Here is a 22,481-nt window from a genome sequence, read left to right on the forward strand (position 1 = left end):
TTCTCTCCTATACAGTGGAGCTTTAATGATAACTTGGAAAGCAAGGAGATCAAACCAGTCAGTCTTAAAGGAAATCAACAATGAATATTCTTTGGAAATACGCTGGCCACCTGATGTGAACAGCTGACTCATTGGAACAGACCCTGATGCTGAGAAAGATTGAAGGCAGAAGGAGAAGAGGAAGATAGAGGAGATGGCTGGATGCCATCACCAATTCAATGGGTATGAACTTGGGCAGACTCCAGGAGATGGTGAAAGAGAGGGAAGCCTGGCGTGCTGCAGTCCACAGGGTCTCAAAGAGTTGCACACAACTTGGCGACTGAACAACAACAATAACTGGAGCTGGCATTTACTGATCACCTACTATGGGCTTCCCTCGTGATTCAGATGGTAAAGAATCTGCTGCCTGCAATGCAGAAGACCTGGGTTCGATCCCTGGGTTGGGAAGATCTCCTGGAGAAGGGAATGGCTACCCACTCCAGTATTCTTGCCTCGAGAACCCCATGGACAGAGGAGCCTGGAGGGCTACCATCATGGAGTTGCAAAGAGTCAGACACGACTGAGTGACTTTCACTTTACTATGTGCCAGTCAGTGTTTTAAGCACTTGACATATTATTTTAACTTTCCCAACAACTCTTTGAGGTAAGCAGTATTATCACCTTCCTTTTACATTATGAGAAAAAATGCAGGGGATGTTGTGATATTTAAGTGAAATAAGGCACTGAAAACACTCTGCATGGTGTCTGGCAAATAACAGGAGCTCATACTAATGACAGCTGCTGTCTCCTTGATCCTCACATCAATTAAAAGCACCATCGTTGTCATGGCCATCATCATCAATCATCTTTATCAACACTCCCATCAATGCATGTTCCCCTAGAGATATATTTTCTATGCACTGCATTTTTAAAAAATTTTAGAAATCTAGAAAACTATTAGCAGAATATTGCCTTGCAGAAAAGCATAGTTCAATCTGTGCTTTGTGGAGTTGGACTTATGTTACAACTGCAAAAAGAGAAAGAAAGAAAAATAAACCACGCAGGACAGAAACACACACACGCACACAAGAAGATGACATCACTCATTTCACTTTGATGTGTTAATTTGCTAGACACCTACTGTCTTCTCCCCACTGTGACCTAACTCACTGTATACCACATAGGTATTTAAAAGAGTCACTGTGTATGACTTTAGGGAAGTCAGAGGATAATTTTAAATCTTTTGTAACGGCTAAACTTTCCCTCTCGGGGCTCACATCATTTGAGAAACTTAATGATCATTATATAAGGAAACAAATGAAATATCACACAGCTTCTGCTAAGGTAGTGATATTACAAAACCCATCTTACAAAAGGGCACTTAACATGAACATTAGCCGTGGATTTTTGGAGAATAAAGGAAATACAGAGAAAGGGAAAGAGGGGGAGAAGGAGGGATGAACCATGTCACTTACAGGTTCATGTCCTGTCAATTGCATGACAAATTTCTTCTGGAAATACTCAGTCCAGAAATGCCACAGCCCAAACCCATGCCTAAAAAAAATTTATTTTAATCTGACTGACTTCTCTCTTTCATGAACCTCTCAGCAAATCATCTAGTCAGTGCCACGTGCTTTCAGTTCTGTCTCTGAAATTTCTCAGATGCCACTGCCAATGCTTCTGCTCACACCCACATTCCCTTTAACCTGAGCTACTTAAATAGCCCCTTAGAAAATCTCCCAAAGACTCATGCCAATCACCGCTTCAGTTTTAAAGAAGCAGTTTAGTTTCTGTCTAAGGGAGTAGGCTGTGGGGTTCATATCCTGGCTTGGCAACTTACTAGCTCTGTCATCTTGAGCGAGTTCCTGAATTTCTCGGGGTCTTATCCCCTACATGGGGCTTCCCTGGTGGCTCAGATGGTAAAGAGTCTACCTGAAATGCAGAGACCTGGGGTTCGATTCCTGGGTTGGGAAGATCCCCTGGAGAAGGAAATGGCAACCCACTCCAGTATTCTTGCCTGGAAGATCCCATGGATGGAGGAGCCTGGCAGGCTCCAGTCCATGGGGTCGCAAAGAGTTGGACACAACTGAGCGACTAACACTTATCCCCTACATATATAAAAGAGAAGAGTAGCATCTGCATCAGAGTGTTTATTCTAGGGTTAGATAAGTTTAATATATTTGAACGCTTAGCACCCTGCATGGTAAATCATCAGTACTGAACAAGTATTAGCTATTACTATTATTATTTTTATGTTGCTCTCCCATTTGGCTCCTCAACAGTACTCCCAAGATGACTCCCAAAAATAAAACCCCACAGCCTATAATTCAAATTCCAGCATGGTCCTTCATTCCCATAATTTCTCTTTGAACAATCTGCATTCATTTTCTATTGTCATGTAACAGATCGCCTCAAACATAGCTACTTGAGACAATGCCCCTTTATTATCTCACAGTTCTGCAGGTCAGAAGTTCAGCCAGGCTCAGCTGGGTTCTCTGCTTGGGATCTCACAGGGCCAAAACCAAGCTGTGAGCCAGCTGGGCTCAGAGCTGCAGGATCTGGGAACAATGCACTTTCAGACTCATTCAGGTCATTGGCAGAGTGCAGTTCCTAGAGGTGGTAGGACTGAAGTTCCTGTTTCCTTGCTGGCTGTTGGCCAAAGTCTAAACTCAGCTCCTAGTGGGCACTTACATTCCCCGTCATGTGGGCCCCTCAATCCTCAAATCCAGCAGTCAGACCATTCCTGCTTGGGCTCAAATCTCTCTGACTTCTTCTCCTGCTATTAGTTTCAGAAAACTCTCTACTTTTAAAAGGCGTATGTGGTTAGGTTAAGCTCACCTTGCTAACAGTCCTTTTGATTAACTCAGAATCAACTGAAAAACTTCCTTTCTATCTAACATAACAGTCACAGAAGGCATGTCTCATTATATTCACTTTCCAGGAAGAGAGGATTACAGCAAAGTGAGGGTCCTTGGGAGTCATTCTTAGAACCCTGCCTGCCATACAAGGCGGAATGCTTCAATCTCACTGAGCTCTTCCGCAAGTGAGCCGTGGGCATGCTTGCCTCTGGACTTTGGCTTTCGATGGTCCTTCTTCATGGAAGAGCCTCCTTACATGTGTCCAGAAGGTCTAATCTGAGACCTTGTTCAAATGAGAAGCCCTCTGTGTGGATGCCCTTGATCCTCCTGCCTACACATAACAGGTCCCTTCTCTAAACACCACAGACTTCTAGATCAGAGCATCTTCCGTGGCACGTTTCATATTGTCCTGTAGTTCTGAGCATCTCCTTGTGCCCTATGACCCTCTAAAGATGGTCTATGTCTCACTGCACCCCTCAGCATGACTTGCACATAGTAGGTACTCAGGAAATTTTGTTTGATGGAATGAATGTGTGAATAAATAAGGTTTATATGCTCCAAACTCAACCGTCTCTATTTAAAGGGGATGGATTTAACTGAAAAAATCAATCACTTAATAACTCAATAGTTACGGAAGACACACCAGGTGACAGGGACTGTACTGCATCCGTAAACAACATTTTACTTGGCATTGTTACTGTCCCACGCAGCAGAGATTACTCTCGGTGCAACAAGACACCACTTTGCTTATTTCCTTTTCTCCTGCACCTCTGCTCTTAAACATTGCTACTAAGCAGTGTATTCCAAAAGAAGAAAGACATACAAAGGCTAAGAAGCAGGAAGCCTTGATAACTAGGATGACCTAGATCAAACCACTTTTTTTTTAGGATGACAAAGAGTAAATTCATGTCCTAAAGCAGTAGTTCTACATCTTTAATGGGCATCACTAGGGGAGCTTATGACAAAGCAGAATCAGAAATGATTCTTCCCGTAGGTTTCAGGCAGTGCTAATACTCTGACATCTTTTCCACAGTGACTCTGATATGGCTAGCCCATGGGATTTTTATTCAGTCATCTTTGGGTGTTCTATTGGAGAGCTTGAGATGCAAGAACAACATAGAAATACTCACAAAATAAAAATAATAATCAAAGTAATAACAGTACCACACTTGTAAATTGATCATATTAAAAGATGTTCCTCATTTGGAAAGGTTCATGAGAAAAAAAAAGTTCTTTCATTCTTGTATCCATTCTACAAATACTTACTGAGCCTCAGCTACTGAGTGCCAGAGATAGAACGGCAAAGGAAGAACCTGAAAACAAACGGTATTCCTTCAACGCTTGTCACAGCCAGAATTCATGGCTTCATCAATGTGCCACCATAGGTTTTCTAAGCAAAGCGAGCACATAGGAGAAGGCATAACATATTTCTGGCTGCTTGTAGGATATGTAAACAATGCACTTCAGCTTTAACAATTCGCACAATTGCTCTATCAGTTGTCACTTACTGGTGTCTTCTCAATTACAATTTTCCTCCACAATTTCTTCAACATAACCATTGGAGTAAGTGTGTGCAGATGCCAAGCATAATGTTTGCATAAATACTTCCGTCTTTTAGCAGGATGAACCTCTTGGCAGGTAATTGATACTGCACGCACACGCACGCACACACACAAGCAAACGCACACATTAGAAATCTGCACGTGAATCGTGAGACTCACTCAGCCATCTACGTTAAATGTGATAGGAAAGTGATAGAGGGGTAGTTGAAATAGAATGATTTAGAAGGGAGGGAGTTACAACTTTCTATAATGAGCAATCCCATCATGAAAGAACTGCACCCCATGTATACATCATTGTGGGTGACAGCCTCGAGAGAGCTGGTAACACAATGATATGCCACAGCCAGGACAGGGGATCAATCTTAGCTTTTTCTAAGATCTCCTTTATCATATCTGTACTAGGAATTCTTTAATTGTCATCTGCTTCATTATGCATGAGATTCAGAGACAGGGTACAATTCCCTACTTCAATGAGCCAGATTGGAAGGTGGGACTTCTGTAGAATGAAAACAACAGAGCACCTATGAGATGTGATAAATGCTGATACCCCAGGTTCCAATCGGCTGGGTTTGAGTGGAACCTGCTGCATCCAGTGAGAATGAGGAGGCGGTGTCACTCTACGGATGGGAGGGACTCCCTTCATTTCCCCTCTAAAATATCCCTTCCCACTACCCGTTATTGAGTATGATGTATGTACTAGGAACACAGCCTGTGGGGTCAGGCAAGCCTCCATTCACATCCTGCTTCTGTCACACGCAGGATCTGAATCCAGTCCCTGGCCTCCCTGAACCTGAATTTCCATTTCTGAGGCAAGAAAAAGAATACCTACCGTAGATGAGGTGTTGCAATGACTAAATGAGATCATGGATATAAACTGCTCAGCACAGTTCTTGATATAGAGTAGATCCTAGTAAATACTGGCTGAAGTCAGCATTCTCAGCAGATTGTAGAGAGGCCCTTGTAGGCACGGGAACAGTGCCTTGTGGTGAAACTGAAGAAGCACGTGGAAGGAAGAGACCTTTCCCTGGTGGGGCTCACAGTCCAGGTGAAGATGAATGTGCAAGTAAACAATTACAACGTAAGTTGTTCACACTCTTAGGGGCTAGTATATAGGTGAGGACAAAGTGGAAAGGACTCAACTCACTTTGGATTATCCAGATGAAGAATCAGTGGAAGGGGTGTCCTTGGCAAAAAGAGGAAAATGTTCAAATAGATAGGATCTGAGATAGAGAGTGAGCAGAGGACAAGCAAATATAAGGGCTTGGAAGATCTTAGGAGGATAAGAATGAAGCTTTCTGTGATGGGACCCAGGAGAATAACCATATTTGGGAGAGGAAGATGATGGCTCTGGTTTTGGACAAGGTAAAAGTTGGAGGGCTATGGGCTGTCCATGTTAGGGTGTCCTGGTGGCAAGTCTGGTAGACCAGAGATCTGGGCTGGAGACAAGGCCCTGGGAGTGATCACAGTGTGGAAAGCAGCTGAGACCAAGGGCACCAAAGAGAATGCAAACAGAGTGGTGAGATCAAAGGGAGCCGTGGATGCATGAGAGACCCTCAGTTGAAGAAGATGTGATCATGGGTCTCCCTTCTGTCTTCTGGGGCATCTCCATCACCCTCAATTAGCTTTCCTGGTGGCTCAGATGGTGGAGAATCTGCCTTCAGTGCAGGAGACCAGGGTTCAATCTCTGGGTCAGGAGGATGCCCTGAAGAAGGGAATGGCTACCCATTTCAGTATTCTTGCCTGGGAAATCCCATGGACAGAGAAGCCTGGCGGACTACAGTCTGTGGGGTCGCAAAGAGTCGCACACGAATGAGTACACACACACACAACCCTTGTCTGTGTGTATGTTACATTTGTATGCACACACACACACACACACATTTTCATTTTAAATCTGATATAACCCTAAAATGGTAAACGGAACTATTTCCAAAGGATTTTTTCAAGTAGTTAATAAGAAAGTGATTCAATGTGGAGAAATCCAACCTATTACTCAATGTTCCCACCCTCAAGAAGATTTCCCCAACTGACCAAGTCAAGCCCACCCCCTTCTCTTTGGAGATGGCTGGGGAGAGGTGGTGGTTTCCTATCCATCTTTGTCCTCCTCCCTAGTGCAGATGAAATGTTGGCCACTGAGTTGGCCCAGGCTGCTTGTATCCAGGACATTATTTTCAAGCACCTCTGGGCTCCAATATTTTGGCCACCTGATGAGAAGAACTGACTCATTGGAAAAGACCCTGATGCTGAGAAAGATTGAGAGCAGGAGGAGAAGGGGATGACAGAGGATGAGATGTTGGGATGACATCACTGACTCAATGAACAGGAGTTTGAACAAACTCCGGGAGATGGTGAAGGACAGGGAAGCCTGGCGTGCTGCAGTCTGTGGGGTCGCAGAGTCAGACACGACTGGGTCACTGAACAACAACTGGCAAGGCTGGCACTCATTATGCGCCAATGCAGAGCTAAGCCATTGGAAAGGGGGAGAGACGCAAAGGGCGTGGAGGTTCCAATGTGCCGGAGGGAAGCCTGCTCAGCCCTGAGCCCCGTGTCTGCTGAACACAAGCAGGCTGTGCCCGGCATTGGAACCGTCCACACCGGCTGCACACAAAGGCCCAGCAGAAAGCCAGTGTCCCTCTATGGGCTTGTCATGTTTTCCAAGACACCCTCATTACACGCTGCTGCTTTCAAGGATGCTACTGAGTGACCTTGGAGATGAAAAGAAATCTCCTCTGAGTCCCAGACTTACAGCTGCCCCTTTCCACAGGCCTTCTCCTCTGCTGACCTGCCTTATCAGACTATGCTGCTGGGGGGGCGGCTTGCAGGATAACATGATGGGTATTTACCTGCTCCATTGGCTTCCTCTTTCTTCAAGACAGAAGCACAAGGAGCTATTTCTGAAGCACTGGATCCCCTGAGCGCTGAGAGAACAGACCAACTACAGGAAGCATTTGTACATTCTAAGCTTGACTCAGCAGCAATTCCCCGAGCTGCCTTCTTTTGGGGAAATTGCTGCATTTCAACAGAAATTTGAAGGAGGACACGCAAACTATTAAAAAGTTTTTTTTTCTTTTTTCTGTAGATGGAAATGGAATCTATCAAGGGCAGCCTTCTTTTATGCAATATTATCAACTGCACTTCAGGGACCTCCCTTGCAAACATGCTTTGTGGCAAACGAGCCAGGTCCAAAGACAGCAAGGAGAATTCACAGGTGTGAGCTGAGCCTGACCCAGGACTGGTGAAATCTGACCAACGAGAATGATTTTACAGTTCTGAGAGTGATCCTCCGACTCTTTAACTTCAAAAGGTGGCAAAAAAAACCCACAAGTGTAACTGCCAAAGGCAGACAGGCTTGAGTTCTCTACCTCCTATTATGGATAAGAAAAAAAAAAGTAACTTACATTTTGACTTTCCATTTGCAAGAGGAAAGAGAAGCCAGAATTTGAGAGATGAATAAAAGAGTGAGGATACAGGGAAGCATTACAGGAAAGATAAATAAAAAGCATGTTCAAGGTCTCAGATGCATACAGGAACCAGCTCAGACATGGAGATGTGAGCCACTTAGGACAGTGGGCTATAGGGTACATCAGAGGGAATAATGGAGCTAACTCCTAGGGACCAAATCCAATGCTGTCCTGAAGCATCACAAAAATGCACAAAACCCCACCCGATCCCTCTCCACACACACTAGAATCTAAGCTCAGTGAATCAGAAATTGCTTTCTTGTCTCTTCTGTTCCCTGACAGATTCCAAGCACCAAGAATGGCACCTGGCACACACACCAGGCACTGAATAAACATTTGTGGAAGGGATGAATCAACCAAGTTGTCACTCAGAGCTTGGGTGTACCACCTAAAGGAAACACTGTGCAAATGTTCAATAAGCAATGGCTATTGGTGTCATCAATAGCACTCATGTCAGGGAGTTGAGTATGAAAACTCAGTAAACATTGGTAATTAATTGTACAGGGTATCTCAGTTTGAATGGCTTCAAAACATATCTTTTAATTAAGATACAATGGCATGCAGTAAAATAATCAAATCTTTTGTGGTGGCTTGATGGATTTTGACAAACATTCGCGACAGGGAATATTGTCATAACTCTAGAAAGTTTCCTGTGCATTTTTCCTACTAATTTTCTCCTCCACAAAAGCAACCATCATTCTGCTGTGTGCATGCTAAGTCACTTCAGTTGTGTCTGACTCTGTGTGACCCTATGGACTATAGCCCGCCAGGCTCCTTGGTCCACGGGATTCTCCAGGCAAGAATCCTGGAGTGGGTTGTCACGCCCTCCTCCAGGCGTCATTCTAATATCTGACCCCACAGACTAGTGTTGTCTCTCCTTGAACTTCATACAAATGGAAGATGATATATACAGTATCATCTTCTGTGTCTGGCTTCTTTTGTTCAACGTAATGCTTCTGCAATTCATCCACACTGTTGTGGGTATTACAAGCTCACAACTTATTCATGTGTAGCAATCCATTTTATGGGTGTCCCCGATAGCTCAGTTGGTAAAGAATCTGCCTGCAATGCAGGAGACTCCGGTTCAATTCCTGAGTCAGGAAGATCTGATGGAGAAGGGATAGGGTATCCACTCCAGTATTCTTGGGCTTTCCTTGTGGCTCAGCTGGTGAAGAATCCACCTGCAATGTGGGAGACCTGGGTTTGATCCCTGGGTTGGGAAGATCCCCTGGAGATGGGAAAGGCTACCCACTCAAGTATTATGGCCTGGAGAATTCCATGGACTGAGCAACTTTCATTTTCAATCCATTTTATGAATATATATAGTATATTTATCTATATCCTTGTTGATGAATCTTTGATTTCTTCCTGATGTTTTGCTATTAGGAATGTCTCTCACAAATATTACTTTTGGGGTATATGTTCACATGTCTTTGCAGTAAATACCTAGGAGTGGAATTGCTGGATCATACCTAGGAGTGCTGGATCATACTGTTAGCCACTCAGTCATGTCTGACTCTTTGTGACCCCATGGACTGTATCCCACCAGGGTCCTCTGTCCCTGGAATTCTTCAGGCAAGAACACTAGAGCTGGTTGCCAGGAGTAAATACCTAGGAGTGAATTGCTGGAGTGAAACTGCTGCATCATAAGGGCTTTCCTGGTGGCTCAGATGGTAAAGAATCCACCTGCAACGCAAGAGACCTGGGTTTAATACCTGGTTGGGAAGATCCCCTGGAGGAGGGCATGGCAACCCACTCTAGTATTCTTGGCTGGAGAATCCCCATGGACAGAGGAGCCTGGTGGGCTACAGTCCATGGGGCCACAAAGAGTCAGACATGACTGAGTGACCAAACCACCACATGTTCTTGACAACACTTGGTATTGCTGGTCCTTTTCATTTTAGCCAAGCAGGGGGCATGAAGTGGTAGCTCACTGGGATTTTAGTTTGCATGTCTCTGATTATCATGGATATTAAGCATGTTTTCAGGTATTTAATGGCCATCTGACTAAATTTTTTTGTAAAATTCCTAAGTCAATCTCCCATTTTAATTGTGTTGATTTTCTTTTTATTATTGATTTATAGGAGCTCTTTATATATTCTGGATATGAGTCCTTTGATACAGATAATTTTTTAAAAATATTTTTTCTGAATGTGTGGCTTGCCTTTTTCATTTTCCAACAGTGTCTATACATGGGAAAAAGATTTAAATTTTGATGGAGTTCAGTTTATTACTTTTACAGTATGCTTTCTTATAGCTCAAAAATATCTTCCTAATTTTGTCTTATAGAAATTTTACATTTAAGTCTGAAATTTATTTTAAGTTTTCATGTATAGTATGAACTGAGTCAAGGTTGCTTTTTGTTTGTTTTGCTTTTTTTTTTTTTTCCTACTAAGAATATCCAGTTGACCTAGCAGCACTTATTAAAAAGGCTTTCCTTTCTCCCATTGTTATAATTATTCATCAAAAATCATTTGAATATATATTTATGAACCTATTTTCATTATCTCATCATTATACAAGATATTAGCTATAGAATTTTCATAGATAACTTTTATCAGATTGAGGAATGGCCCTTGTTTATTGAGAATGGCTACTGGTACAAATGCCACGTGTAAAACAGACAGCTGGTGGGAAGCGGCTGCCCACCATGGAGCTCCACTCAGGGCCCTGTGATGACCTAGGGGTGGGTGAGGGGGTGGGAGGGAGGCGCATGAGGGAGGGACACATGTATACACATGGCTGGGTCATGAGGTTTGCAGAAGAAACCAACACAGCATTGTAAAGCAATCATATTCCAGTCAAAAAAAAACACAAAAACGGATATCAGATTTTGTCAAATGCTTTGTCTGCATCTGTTAGATGATTATATAATTTTCTCCTTATTATGTCAATATGGCAAATTATATTGATTTATTTTTTGATGTTAAACCAATTTTGCATTCCTAGAATAAACCCCACTTATCCATAATGCAGTTTCCTTTTCCAATGTATTGCTGAACTATGATTACTAAAACACTGAAAATCTCTGTGTAGATTTGCATTATTTCTTTTTAAAATATTTGATAGATAGAATTTACAGTGAAGCCATTTAGGCCTGAAGTTTTGTTTTTTAAATGGGAAGGGTTTTAGTTTCGAATCAAGTTTCTCAGGAACTATTCAGATTGTCTATTGGCTTTGTTGATTTTCTCAATACTTTATGTTCTACTTTGTTGATTTTTACTCTTATTATATTCTTCCTCTACCTCATTTGGGTTTAGTTTGCTCTATTTTTTTTCTAGTGCCTTAATGTAGAAGCTTAAATCGTTGACTTTACAATTTCTTTTTTATAAAATTATAAGCATTGAAAGCTATGGATTGCCCTCTTAGCATGTCATCAACTTCATTCTTCAAATTTTGATATGTTGTGCTTTCATTGTTGTGGTTTAGTTGCTAAGTCATGTCCAACTCTTTACTGACTGCATGGACTGCAGCCCACCGGGCTCCTCTGTCCATGGGATTACCCAGGCAAGAATACTAGTGTGAGCTGCCATTTCTTTCTTCCAGTGGTCTTTCCGATGCAAGAATTGAACATGTGTCTCCTGCATATATTCTTATCATTAATTTTTATTTCAATGCTGCTATGGTCAAAGAATGCACTGGGCTTATTTTAACCCTTTTGAATATACTGAGACTTATTTTAGGCTCCAGCATATGGTCTACTTTGGTCACTGTTTCAAGTGCACTGGAAGGAATGTGAACTTTGTAGCTACTGGATGTAGCAGCATAAATTCCAAAGCTTCCTCTTCATCATCCCCCCCGCAGGAATCTGTCACTGGCCCCCTACCACAAAGGCAAAGTTTCTGTTTGCACAGTACTATCTTCTGATCCTAGTTAACTATGATATGACTTCCACACTATACCCCATGTCTTCCTCCCCCTGGGTCTGATGTGCCAAGTAAAGACAAATCTTGGGCTGCTAAAGTGGTTCAGAGACGTGGCACTGCTTGTATAAAAAGACGTGATAATGATTTAGTCCTTTTTCCTTTTCATTATCTTTTATTCTGCTTTCTATGTGATATTGTGATGACTAATTTGAGAGCTGAGAGTTGAGTTATGGGGGCGGAGGAACGCCACTGGGCCAGATGTTGCCACTATACGCACAGGATCATCTCCAAACTCCCTGTGAAATCTCTCCTCTCTGACTCAGGACACGACTTGTGTGTGGTATGTTAGATAGCTTTTCCTATACACTGAGTTTCTATATTTTTTAATAGTTAACATACATGCGCTGGAAAATGTGCTTTACGAGAAACAGAACATCCCTCTCCAACCCATGACTTGAAGAACAGATACGTTTAAGTTTTGGAAGTGATTCGACTCAAAGCAAAAGACCAAACAAATGAAGATATAGAGGGTTCACTCATAGGGCCAAATGTGTGACTATGGCAGCAAGTTATGAGGCTTAGACAAGTGGGTGTGATCACTGCCAGAGTCAATACTTGCTACTGTAAGGATGCGAACCAAACTCCACTGACTTTAAATTATTCCAAGTCTTTCCAGGATGCTCCCTACTCAGATTTGTGAACCCAACACAGAGAACAACACACAACTGCCAGAGTTTACTCAGGGAAAGCACCTCCATCACATCTGACAGTATCTGTCTGTCTTGATCCCAGTGGGGTCCTGAGATGGCATCTGGAGCCGCTCTGGGGGAAAAGCTTTGCAAAAAGGAGGAGTTTGAGCCAGCTTGTTGCCCATACTCTCCTGCCTCCCCTGCATTCGGCACGTGGAAGGGTGCTCACCTTTTCCCATTCACGGTCCTTGTTCAGCACGATGACCACCAGTCTGGGGTGCACCTGGTAGCCTTCCTCAGTGAAGGACAAGTCTTTGCCATCCCACGTCACATTGACCATAAATCTGGAGAAAGGAAGGGAGAAAGACAAATGTTTAAGGGAAAATCTAAGAGGTTTCAGACACATGAGCAGATGCCACCATCCGTGTAACGCTGAGAAGGTGTAAACTCATTGCCAGCAGCCTCTCCTGTGGAAGCGCTGGTACCCATGCAGACTCTGCTAATCTCCATGCACTCTCTTCTATGAGTCTGTAATCACTCCCAGACTCCCCAGTCCTGTATAAGCTTTAGTAACTGGTTGCAATTAACAGATGAGTTGGAATATTTTTGTCCTGTCAGACTACAGACCTTTGTTCAATGATCTTCTAACAAGAGGATATGAAAGCATGTTTGAATAAGCTACTCTAAAGGAAACTGCTTGCTCACAAGCCACATGGTATACAACATCCAAGAAATGATATCCCACTAATTCATTATTTATTCCACTAATATTTATTAAATATTTGCTACATGACAGCAATCAGCGTTGGCTGGGGATAAACAAGAAAACAGACATGATCCCTGCTCTCCAGAAGCTTATAGTCTAAGAGAGAGGACAGGCATTAATTGGTTAATCACAGATAGATGACAAGTGTTGGGCTTCCCAGGTGCCTCAGTGGTAAAGAATCTGTCTGCAATGCAGGACACTTGGGTTTGATCCCTGGGTCAGGAAGATCCCCTGGAGAAGGAAATGGCAATCCACTCTCGTATTCTTGCCCGGAAAATCCCATGGACAGAAGTGGCTGGTGGGCTGCAGACCATGGGACTGCAAAGATTTAGACAAGACTTCATGATTAAACAACAACAGGTGACAAGTGTTACGATGGTGGGAGTGTGGGTGTATGTGCTCCATGAAAGTGAAATGGGGGTCAGACCAGGCTGCTAAAAGGACATGCAGCTTGACCTGAAGGATGAGGCAGCATTAACTAGGTAAGAAAAGACATAAGCATACTCCAAGCAAAAGGGGCAGCATGGGCAAAGGCCCTGTGATAGTGCTTACCGAGGGCTGAGTGCAAACCAGTGCGGCCAAAGCAGAGAGAGCCAAGGGCGTGTGGGGTGTGGTGTGGGTGAGAAGGTGAATAGGGGCAGACAGTGCAAAGCTTTTCAGGCCTTTTAAGGAGTTTTGTCTTTGCTTTAAGACAATAGAAGGACACTGAAGATTTTAACAGGTGATATAATCAGACTTGAAGGTTGTGTAGCGAACAGGTTTGCAGAGGATCACAGTGAGTGCGGGGGACCAGTCACAATGCTCTTATTAATCCAAGTTAGAGATGATGTTGGCTTTGACCCCAAAAGAGGAGGAGAAGGAAGAGCAGGAGCAGCGACACACAGGACCCAGTGGAGAAGTTTTTAGCAGGTATTAAGGGACAGGTCAGATGTGAGGGTGGAGGAGAGCAGCATCATCAATGGGTCTTCAGTGTCTGCCCGATACATCCATCAGTTATCGTTATCACAAGGGATGCTTGTCTGTCTCACAATACTCCATCTCCGACCCTCCCTCCTCAAAACCACTTGCCTGGAGCCCAGCTCAGCTCTGATGTGAGGCAAGACAGAGCTCACTATCAGAATTTGGGAGGGAAGGTTCTCAGGGATTCACATTTCCTTTTCAGCTTGAGAAAAATGTGATGCTGTTAAAGATGTCCGGAAAACGTACCACTTAGCAGATAGTCAGTAAATGCAGGATGGTGGATAAAAGCAATCAAACACCCCCAGAAAGGCAGGGTATCTCAAAGCTGGAGCATTTTCTTGCTTTATAGCCCCTTAACAACAAAAGCAGCCAAAGAGGTAAAATACTAAGGAAGAGGACTAGACTATAAAAACGGTTCCATGTAGAGTGACTGGCCTGATTGACCACATGTCTGCCCCTGGGTAGTCACAGTATACAAGACCTGACTGTGTCCTCTGGGAAAGAATCAGGTCTCCAAGGTGAAGAAACCGGGGGAAAGGCAAAGAACATTTCTGTGTATCCATTCAATGGACTCTTTGAGTCCTTAAAAAAATCATGTCTTTCAAGCAAAGTTAATGGCAGGAAGATAATGCTCGCTGCTTACTGTTAAACAAGCAGAAAAGAAGATAAAAATAGGGATTGTCTATGCCTGGAAAGATTCCAGGTACTTTCTATTTTCTTTTGTGTTATCTTTGTACTCTTGAAATTTTCTGCAAATACTTTTTATTTTTAACAAAGATACTCTTTGTTTAAACACAGAAAAAAAAAATCAAACACTGCTCTTCTGGAAGAGGCAAAGAGCAATCAGCATCCTATTTGGTACATCTGATCATTTCCCAGGACGATAATTTACAGATTCAACAACTATTTACTGGATGTCTATTATGTGCCAGGCCTTACGGCGAGTCCTATAAATACAAAAATAGAAAACACAGTGCCCATCCCACCCCTTCCATTCTCACAATTCAGTGACATAGACACGCAAACGTTGCTAGCACGTAGAAGGTCACTCGTGTACTGGTGCTCTGTAAATAGGAGGAGTCGTGGGAACGTGGAGGGAGGGTCCCTAACGTAAGCTCGGTGATGTAGGGAGGGCTTGCTGGGGAATCTTCAGGAGCAAAGGGGTTGACGAGAGGTGGGGAAGAATATTCGGAGCAGAGGAGTCACCTTCAACAAAGAAGAGTCAGCAAAGGAAGTGACAGATGATACAGGACATAGGAAATAGCTTAGTAAGAACAAAAGGTAGTGGGATGCGTCCACAGAGCCTCTCTTGAGCCAGAGCATAGGGGCCTCAAGCGTCTGGATTTTGTTCAGAAGGCCGTGAGGATCATGGAAGGTTTTGAGTAGAGGAGAGACTCACTGCACATAGGAAACTGAAAAGCCAAGGGCGTAGACCCATGAAACATCACGACGGAACACCGCCCATGGAGTTTCAGCATAGAAACCACAGACAAAGCCCACCAGTGGACTTTATCTGGGCTGGCAAAAAAAAATCCATCCCCAAGTTGCTCTGTATCTGCAGTCTAAAACTCATGGTTAGGCCAGCTGATTCACCAAGGGGTTGTGTTTGTTTTAAGTGTAATCCAATAAGCTCTTGAGCCAAGTTTTGATTATACAATAACTTGAAGTAACTAGAGCTCAGGTTCAGTCTAACTAATGCCCCAAATGTAGGTGAAACCGAGAACTTTAGTCCATCAACAAGAGCTTTGGAAATATGTAGCTCATTATGTGTTTGGAAAAGCGGACGAGGGGTCGAATCCTTGGGTTTTGACTTGGACACCTGGCCCAGGGGGAGCCATTCACAGGGTTACGTTGTGTGAACGGATGTCGCTGTCACTGCTTTCATCTAGGAGCTGGCATGCCCTGTCGAGCACCTGCTCTTCTTCCGATTTGCCAGTTGAATCTACTTAAATCTCTTTCTTCTTTCATTCCCCACTTCTGTTTCCCCCACTCGTTCCCTTGCCTCCCATTTTGTAGTGAAATCAGATGGAATTACCTGGGACATTATTTAGATGCAATTTCTCTTCTTCAGATTATATGGAAACAACTGTATGGAAATTATGACACTCCAATTGTTCTGTGTTCCTTTAAGATTCAATATTCTGGGCTAATGAGTCCATATACTCAGTGTTTATATTATCTACCTTCCTTCCTTCCTTTCTTTCTAGCTTTCTTCCTATTAAGAGTCTTCTGTCCCTTGGGAGGGGAAAAAGCCCTCCAACAGAATTTCTTTTGCTCAACAGTAATTTCATTATGAAGTTGGCAGGGAACAAGTAACCTATTACCTTCAATTCCACCATCCAATTTCTAGGAAGGACAATCCATATTTCCGCAGGCTTTCTTCCCACTTAAATTTTACTCTAGAGAAAAATTCTTTACCCAGGGAAAAACCATTCTACACCCCACTGCTTGGACCCCATTAACACCTGCTGGGCACTTGTATTAAACAGTAAAATCTTATCACTGTTTTATCTCTCGAAAATTGATTACAAAATTTAGTGACCAGATAAAGTGTCAGAAATTCTGGCTGCTGCTAAGCTTCGAATTACATCTTCAATATTTCTATCAGGAGCAATAAACACACGAGGATATGCTGGCAAAACGTGGATGTGGGGAAGGCTCTGATGGTTTGCAGAGGACCCATTTTTGTATTATTATTGTCCATTGATTGTAAAGTGCCAAGCTGTTTTTAATCAGTGACACACGTAACAGAAAATACGTAAATTACGTGATGCACATACATACAAGTTTCCTTTGGTACCTACAGCCTCAGGTGTATGAAGCTGAAGTCCCAGGTGAAAGAAACGTTTCTCTGTTGCTTGTATTTTGTGCCCTATGAATGGTTGGCGTATGTGGGTCAGAAACAACATGGAAAAACATGGTGGACTGTTTTTCCTATATTATCACCACAAAAAAAATTGGGTCAGAATCAAGCTCTTTCTAGATCTGCTTTAATACGGTAGTCGCCAACTACAGGTGGCTATGGAGCCTTTGAAATGTGGTTAGTGTGAATAAACATGTGCTGAAAGGGCATGACACAACTGGATTTGGAAGACTTTGTGTGAAAAAAAAAAGTGTAAAATCTCATGAATAATTTTATATTGATTTCATGTTGCAATGCTTTAGACATGCTGATTGCAATAAGATACATTATTAAAATTAATTTCATCTTCTTTTTACTTATTCGAAGTGCTACCAGAAAATTTAAGATGATAAATGGCTTACATTATATTTCTACTGGACAGCTATTCAGGACTGGTCTCTGCTGTTTTGTGTTGTTTTCTTAGCCAGTAGATCCATCATGAAGGCAGGACCTCATCTGACTTGTTTTATATTTTATTTCCAGTGCTGAACAGAACGCCTGGCACATAGGTGGTGCTAAAACAAACAGGTGCAGAACGAATAAAAGAATGAATTGCTGTCTAGCAATTGCTGGGATCAAACCTGCCTCTGCTGCTCCCCAGCTGTGTCTCCTAGGGTTGTATATTTAAAATTCTCTGAGCTTCCATTTTCCTTGTTTATAAAAACGGATCAGGTTAAACCATATGAACTAACTGTGATGGCTTCGTGTGGTTTAACCCAACAGATCCCTAACTCCCAGGTTTTGTGAGTGGGATTAGCAATAGTTCATAGAAACATCCAGTCCAATTTCTGGTACACAGATGTTGCTAAACCTTTACATGAAGCTTCCATGCATTTTTAAAAATAGTTTTCTACTCTGACATATTTCCTAACACATTGCCCCAAACACAACCTCATTGTTAGTCCCTGCAAACCCAGGCTTACTGCTGCCATTCCATTCACTCATGACCAGAGTGTTTTCTTTTTGTCAAAAGCCAACCATATGATATCTGCTTTTCTCTTTCTGACTTACTTCACTCTGTATGACAGATTCTTGGTCCATCCACATATTAATGCATACATGTGGAATCTAGAAAAATGGTACAGATGAACATATTTCCAGGGCAGGCACAGAGACACAGCTGTAGAGAGCAGATGTGTGGATCCAGTGGGGGAAGGAGAGGGTGGGAGGAACTGGGAGATTAGGACTGGCATACACACACGGCCACGGGTGAAATAGGAAGCTGGCGGGAAGCTGCCGTGCCACACGGGGAGCCCAGCCCGGGGCTCTGTGATGACCGAGGGGCTGGGGTGGGGTGGGGGGCAGGAAGGAGGTCCAAGAGGGAGGGGGCATATGCACACTCACAGCTGATTCCCATCTTTGTATAGCAGAGACTAACGCAACACCGTAAGGCAATTATACCCCCTCAAAAAGAAAAAAAGTCATCCATATACGGTCTGCATCTGTCCAATTCTTTGAAACCCCATGGTCCTCTGTCCATGGGATTTTCCAGGCAAGAATACTGGAGTGGGTTGCCATTTCCTCCTTCAGGGGATCCTCCCGACCCAGGGATCAAACCCGAGTCTCTTACATTAGCAGGCAAGTTCTTTACCACTAGTCCCACCTGAGGCCAATAAAAAAAAAAGAAAAGAAAAAATAAAAGCCATCCAAATATGGGCTGCATAAGCTTTTAACTATTACTTAAAATGTCTCCTTCCTCCAGATTTCTATTTTCTCTCTTTTGCCTCGTAACTCTCCTTTAACTTCCCAAATTTGATTGTTTGCAGTGTTCTCTAGACATATTTATTATTCACTATTTCCCTTCAGACTTTAATTCCCTTACAGTTTCATAAATGCCACCATAACCCATTCAGTGTATCTCAATTTTCAGTTAATTTTCCATTTGCCTTGCTATTTCCCTTGTTCCCCAGGCCTTTCCCCGAATCACACTATCCCTTAAATGCCTACTCAGACTGTTTTGGGTGTCACCATTTTTTTCATTTGTCATCTAATGTACATGTTTCGGAAAACAGAATCACTGTTTTCTTTAACCTTTTTTCAGTTCTCAAGACACTCTCGTTTTTACAAAATGTTTTTGCTCTTTGCAGCTTCCTCCTGGTGGTTTGAAATCCCTTCCACGTGGATGCCTTTCCCAGCACCTTCTCATCCTCCATTAACCCTTCCCTTATGGGCATGAATCCTCTCTTTAGAGCAAACTCGTGGAGCTTTTATCACTTTTAATTCCCAACTCCTGCCCCACATCGTCCCCAAATACACCCTCACACTGTTTCCTTTCAGCGAGTCTCCTGATGAGTGTACTTTCCTCTTTGCCCCGTGCTCAGTCTTATATTCATTGGTGGTTTCCAGTTTCCCTTGAATGATTACCAAAGGTATGACCACAGAGCTGAGACTTAAATGTCAGGACTGAAATATAATAACTCCAACACACAGATCTGCATAATCCAGGCCAGCAAGGCATTCAAAACTGACTCAGAAACTACAACATTATGAAAAAGCAAAAAAAAAAAAAAAAAAAGAATAAAATAAAAAACTGGGTTAAAAAAAGAGAGTATTTATTCTTTATCAAATTCCATTGTGGCCAAATTAAAAAAAAAACAACACAGTAATGTTAGTTGTCAGCTAAGCAATACTAATTTTTAAAAAATTACAACAGGTGAGGTAAGCTCCATAAAGGCATAGATGTTTCTTTTGACCACTGTGATTCTAAAACACCTTCTTGTCTTGCAGTATGAGCTTAAACGTATTTGTTGAATAAAGGAACAAATGAATGAGTGGCCACAGGCCACTGAGATCTTGTTTATTCAATGTTTATTTTCTGTGCAACTGTAGAGAGGCAATTCTGCAAGACAACTGCTTAGTTTGGGAATTAGAAAGCTCGGGGTTAGAATGCAGTTCTGTGGCTTCCAATCCCAGGTAAGTCTCCTAAATTCTCAGAGCATCCATTTCCTCTTTTGTAAAAGTGAAGTTATAATGGCCACATCTCTGTGTAATCACAGGGCTTACATTAGATGAAATTTAACGAGAGAAGGTATGTAATGTGACCAGCAGAGTGTCTGGCACATAACGGTGTCTGGTAAATGATGACAGCAGGGGTAGCAGTAGTTGTCATGGTTTCACATAATTATCTTTGCTCCTTCTAAATTTTGAAATTAAAGGGCTTTCTCTTAGATGCTGGAGGATCACTGGGGCTGCTAATCCCTGTTTCTGAAGGGAGGCAATGAACCCTCCAGGTCCCTACCTCAGGCTGATCTGATTGCTCAGAGCTCCAGGTACCCCTGGACTGGCTTATGATGCAAGGGTGCTGACCCAGATGCCAGTCTGCCCTTCATGTCTCTTGGGCTTCCTGTCTCTCCTTGGTGAGCACACCTGAGCCAAAGGCAATTTTTGAGGCCCTACCTAATGTCTTTTGAATATAACTTCTAAGTCTAAAACACGGAGTAAGTTAGGGCAAAGCTTTCTCTAAAAGTGTGACTATTCTATTCATCCCATCAGTTGACAAGATGCCTGACCCATTTGGCTAAAAGTCTGCAGTGGGAACAGGATCTATGGGGTAGGATCTAACATTGTTCAGCCGCTTAATGCTGCCCGACTCTTTGCAACCCCATGGACTGCAGCACAACCAGGCTCATCTGTCCTCCACTATCTCCTGGAGTTTGCTCAATTCATGTCCACTGAGTCGGTGATGCTAACCATCTCATCCTCTGCCACCCTCTTCTTGTACGTTCCGTCTTTTCTAGCAACAGGGTCTTTTCCAAAGAGTCAGCTCTTCGCATTAGGTGGCCAAAGTACTGGAGCTTCTGCTAGAAGATCAAGCCAGTCAATCCTATAGGAAATCAACCCTGAATATTCATTGGAAGGACTGGTGCTGAAGCTGAAGCTCCAATACTTAGGATCTAGTGTGTATGCTGTAACTCTACTTTATCAGGAGTTATTGGAAGACTGAGGGTCCATTAATAAAGCTGCTCTCAGGATCTCTTGCTCCTTACATGCCTGGTTCTTTTAGGAACCTGGTGGAGGATGTGAAAGTTCTTGAAATTCTGGATAGCATTTTGCAACACTATCAAAATAGTACCGAATATGTCACCATGAACCCCTCATGACTGCCTCATCTAAGCATTTGGAACTGACTGGCACAGGGGTCAGTGGATCCACTCCTTGCAATGAGCATCTATTCCAAGAGAGATGGACAAAAGTAGGCCACATGACAAGCAGTTTCTACAGGCTTCCTAGATCACCTGTGTCTATGCGGTCAGATTATTCAGGATCTCAAACAAGCAGATGTACATGGATACTGACTCTTCACCTTCCCCCAAAATGCAGAAAGGATCAATTCAAGGTGTGACTTTATCCAAGAATCTCTGGGTATTCCCCATCCTAGAACTTAGGCCCCATGAGAAGAGGGGAATTTTCTCTTTTGTTCCCTGCTGTATGCTCCTTCCAGAACCTGGAACAGTGGCTGGCATGGAGAAGCTGCTCAGTACATACTAATGGGGGAAGGAAAAGTCAATGAGGTAACGAAGGCAGGGGAGAAAGGTGGGGTCAGATTGTGGGGCTTCTGAGCCTCCATCATCTTGTGAGCCCATCTCTTGTAGTAAACGTCTTTCTCTATATAAATATCTTGCTAGTTCTGTTTCTCTGGAGAACCCTGACTAATACAACCCGATACTACCATCTGCCAGAAGAACTGTGAAAATAAAGCACAAATCTGTGATAAATGTGATGCAGAAAGGGCCCCCTGTGCTACTCATCACCTGCAAAACTTTATCTTTGGGCTACAAAGTCCTCGAGAACAGGAGTTTGTAACTCAGTACTTTGAACTCTAGGAACATCATCAGATAGAAGGAAGAGCAGCTTAGGGATCTGCAAGCTGCAGTTGAGTTTTAAATCCACCATGGTTGATGCTGTACCTTTAAGCAAATCATCCAACTCACAGGAGTGAGGGGAAACTCACTCCTGTGTCAACGGGGAAACCACAGCTGTCTTAGCCTGTTCGCACTGCTATAACAAAACACCATACACTGGGTGCCCTAAACAGCAAGCACTTATTTCTCAAGGTTCTGGAGACTGGAAGTCCAAGGTCAAGCCCCAATAGATATGAGCTCTGAAGAGGATCCTCTTCCCAGTTTACACACCATTTTGTTGTGTCCTCCCATGGCCAAAGAGTTGATCTCTTGTCTCCTCCTTTTTCAGGACACTAATTCCATCATGAGGACCCCACCCTCACTACCTCATCTAACCCGAATTTCTTCCCAAAGCCTCCACCTCCAAATAACATCACACTGGGGGTAAGAGCTTCAGCATGTGAACTTTGGGAGAATGCAAACATTCAGTGTAGAGCAATTACAAAGAGTTAACGAGAAGTTTCATGGTGGTGGAGCTAACAGGTAGGGTTGACGTCCACAAACGGTATGAACAATTATGCCAGTTTTCCCAGAAGT

General features: G+C 43.1%; 1 protein-coding gene across 1 annotated transcript in view; it reads right to left on the bottom strand.

Annotated features, from left to right (window-relative positions):
- The window catches only part of GRIN2A (glutamate ionotropic receptor NMDA type subunit 2A), a 430,039-nt gene that overhangs the window by 130,496 nt on the left and 277,062 nt on the right, over positions 1-22,481 (bottom strand). The window contains 1 exon segment of the mRNA XM_070460672.1: positions 12,645-12,759. Within this exon segment, the coding sequence (XP_070316773.1) occupies positions 12,645-12,759 (115 nt within the window).

This window comes from Odocoileus virginianus, chromosome 33 (assembly GCF_023699985.2).
Source record: "Odocoileus virginianus isolate 20LAN1187 ecotype Illinois chromosome 33, Ovbor_1.2, whole genome shotgun sequence".
Taxonomy (NCBI): Eukaryota; Metazoa; Chordata; class Mammalia; order Artiodactyla; family Cervidae; genus Odocoileus; species Odocoileus virginianus.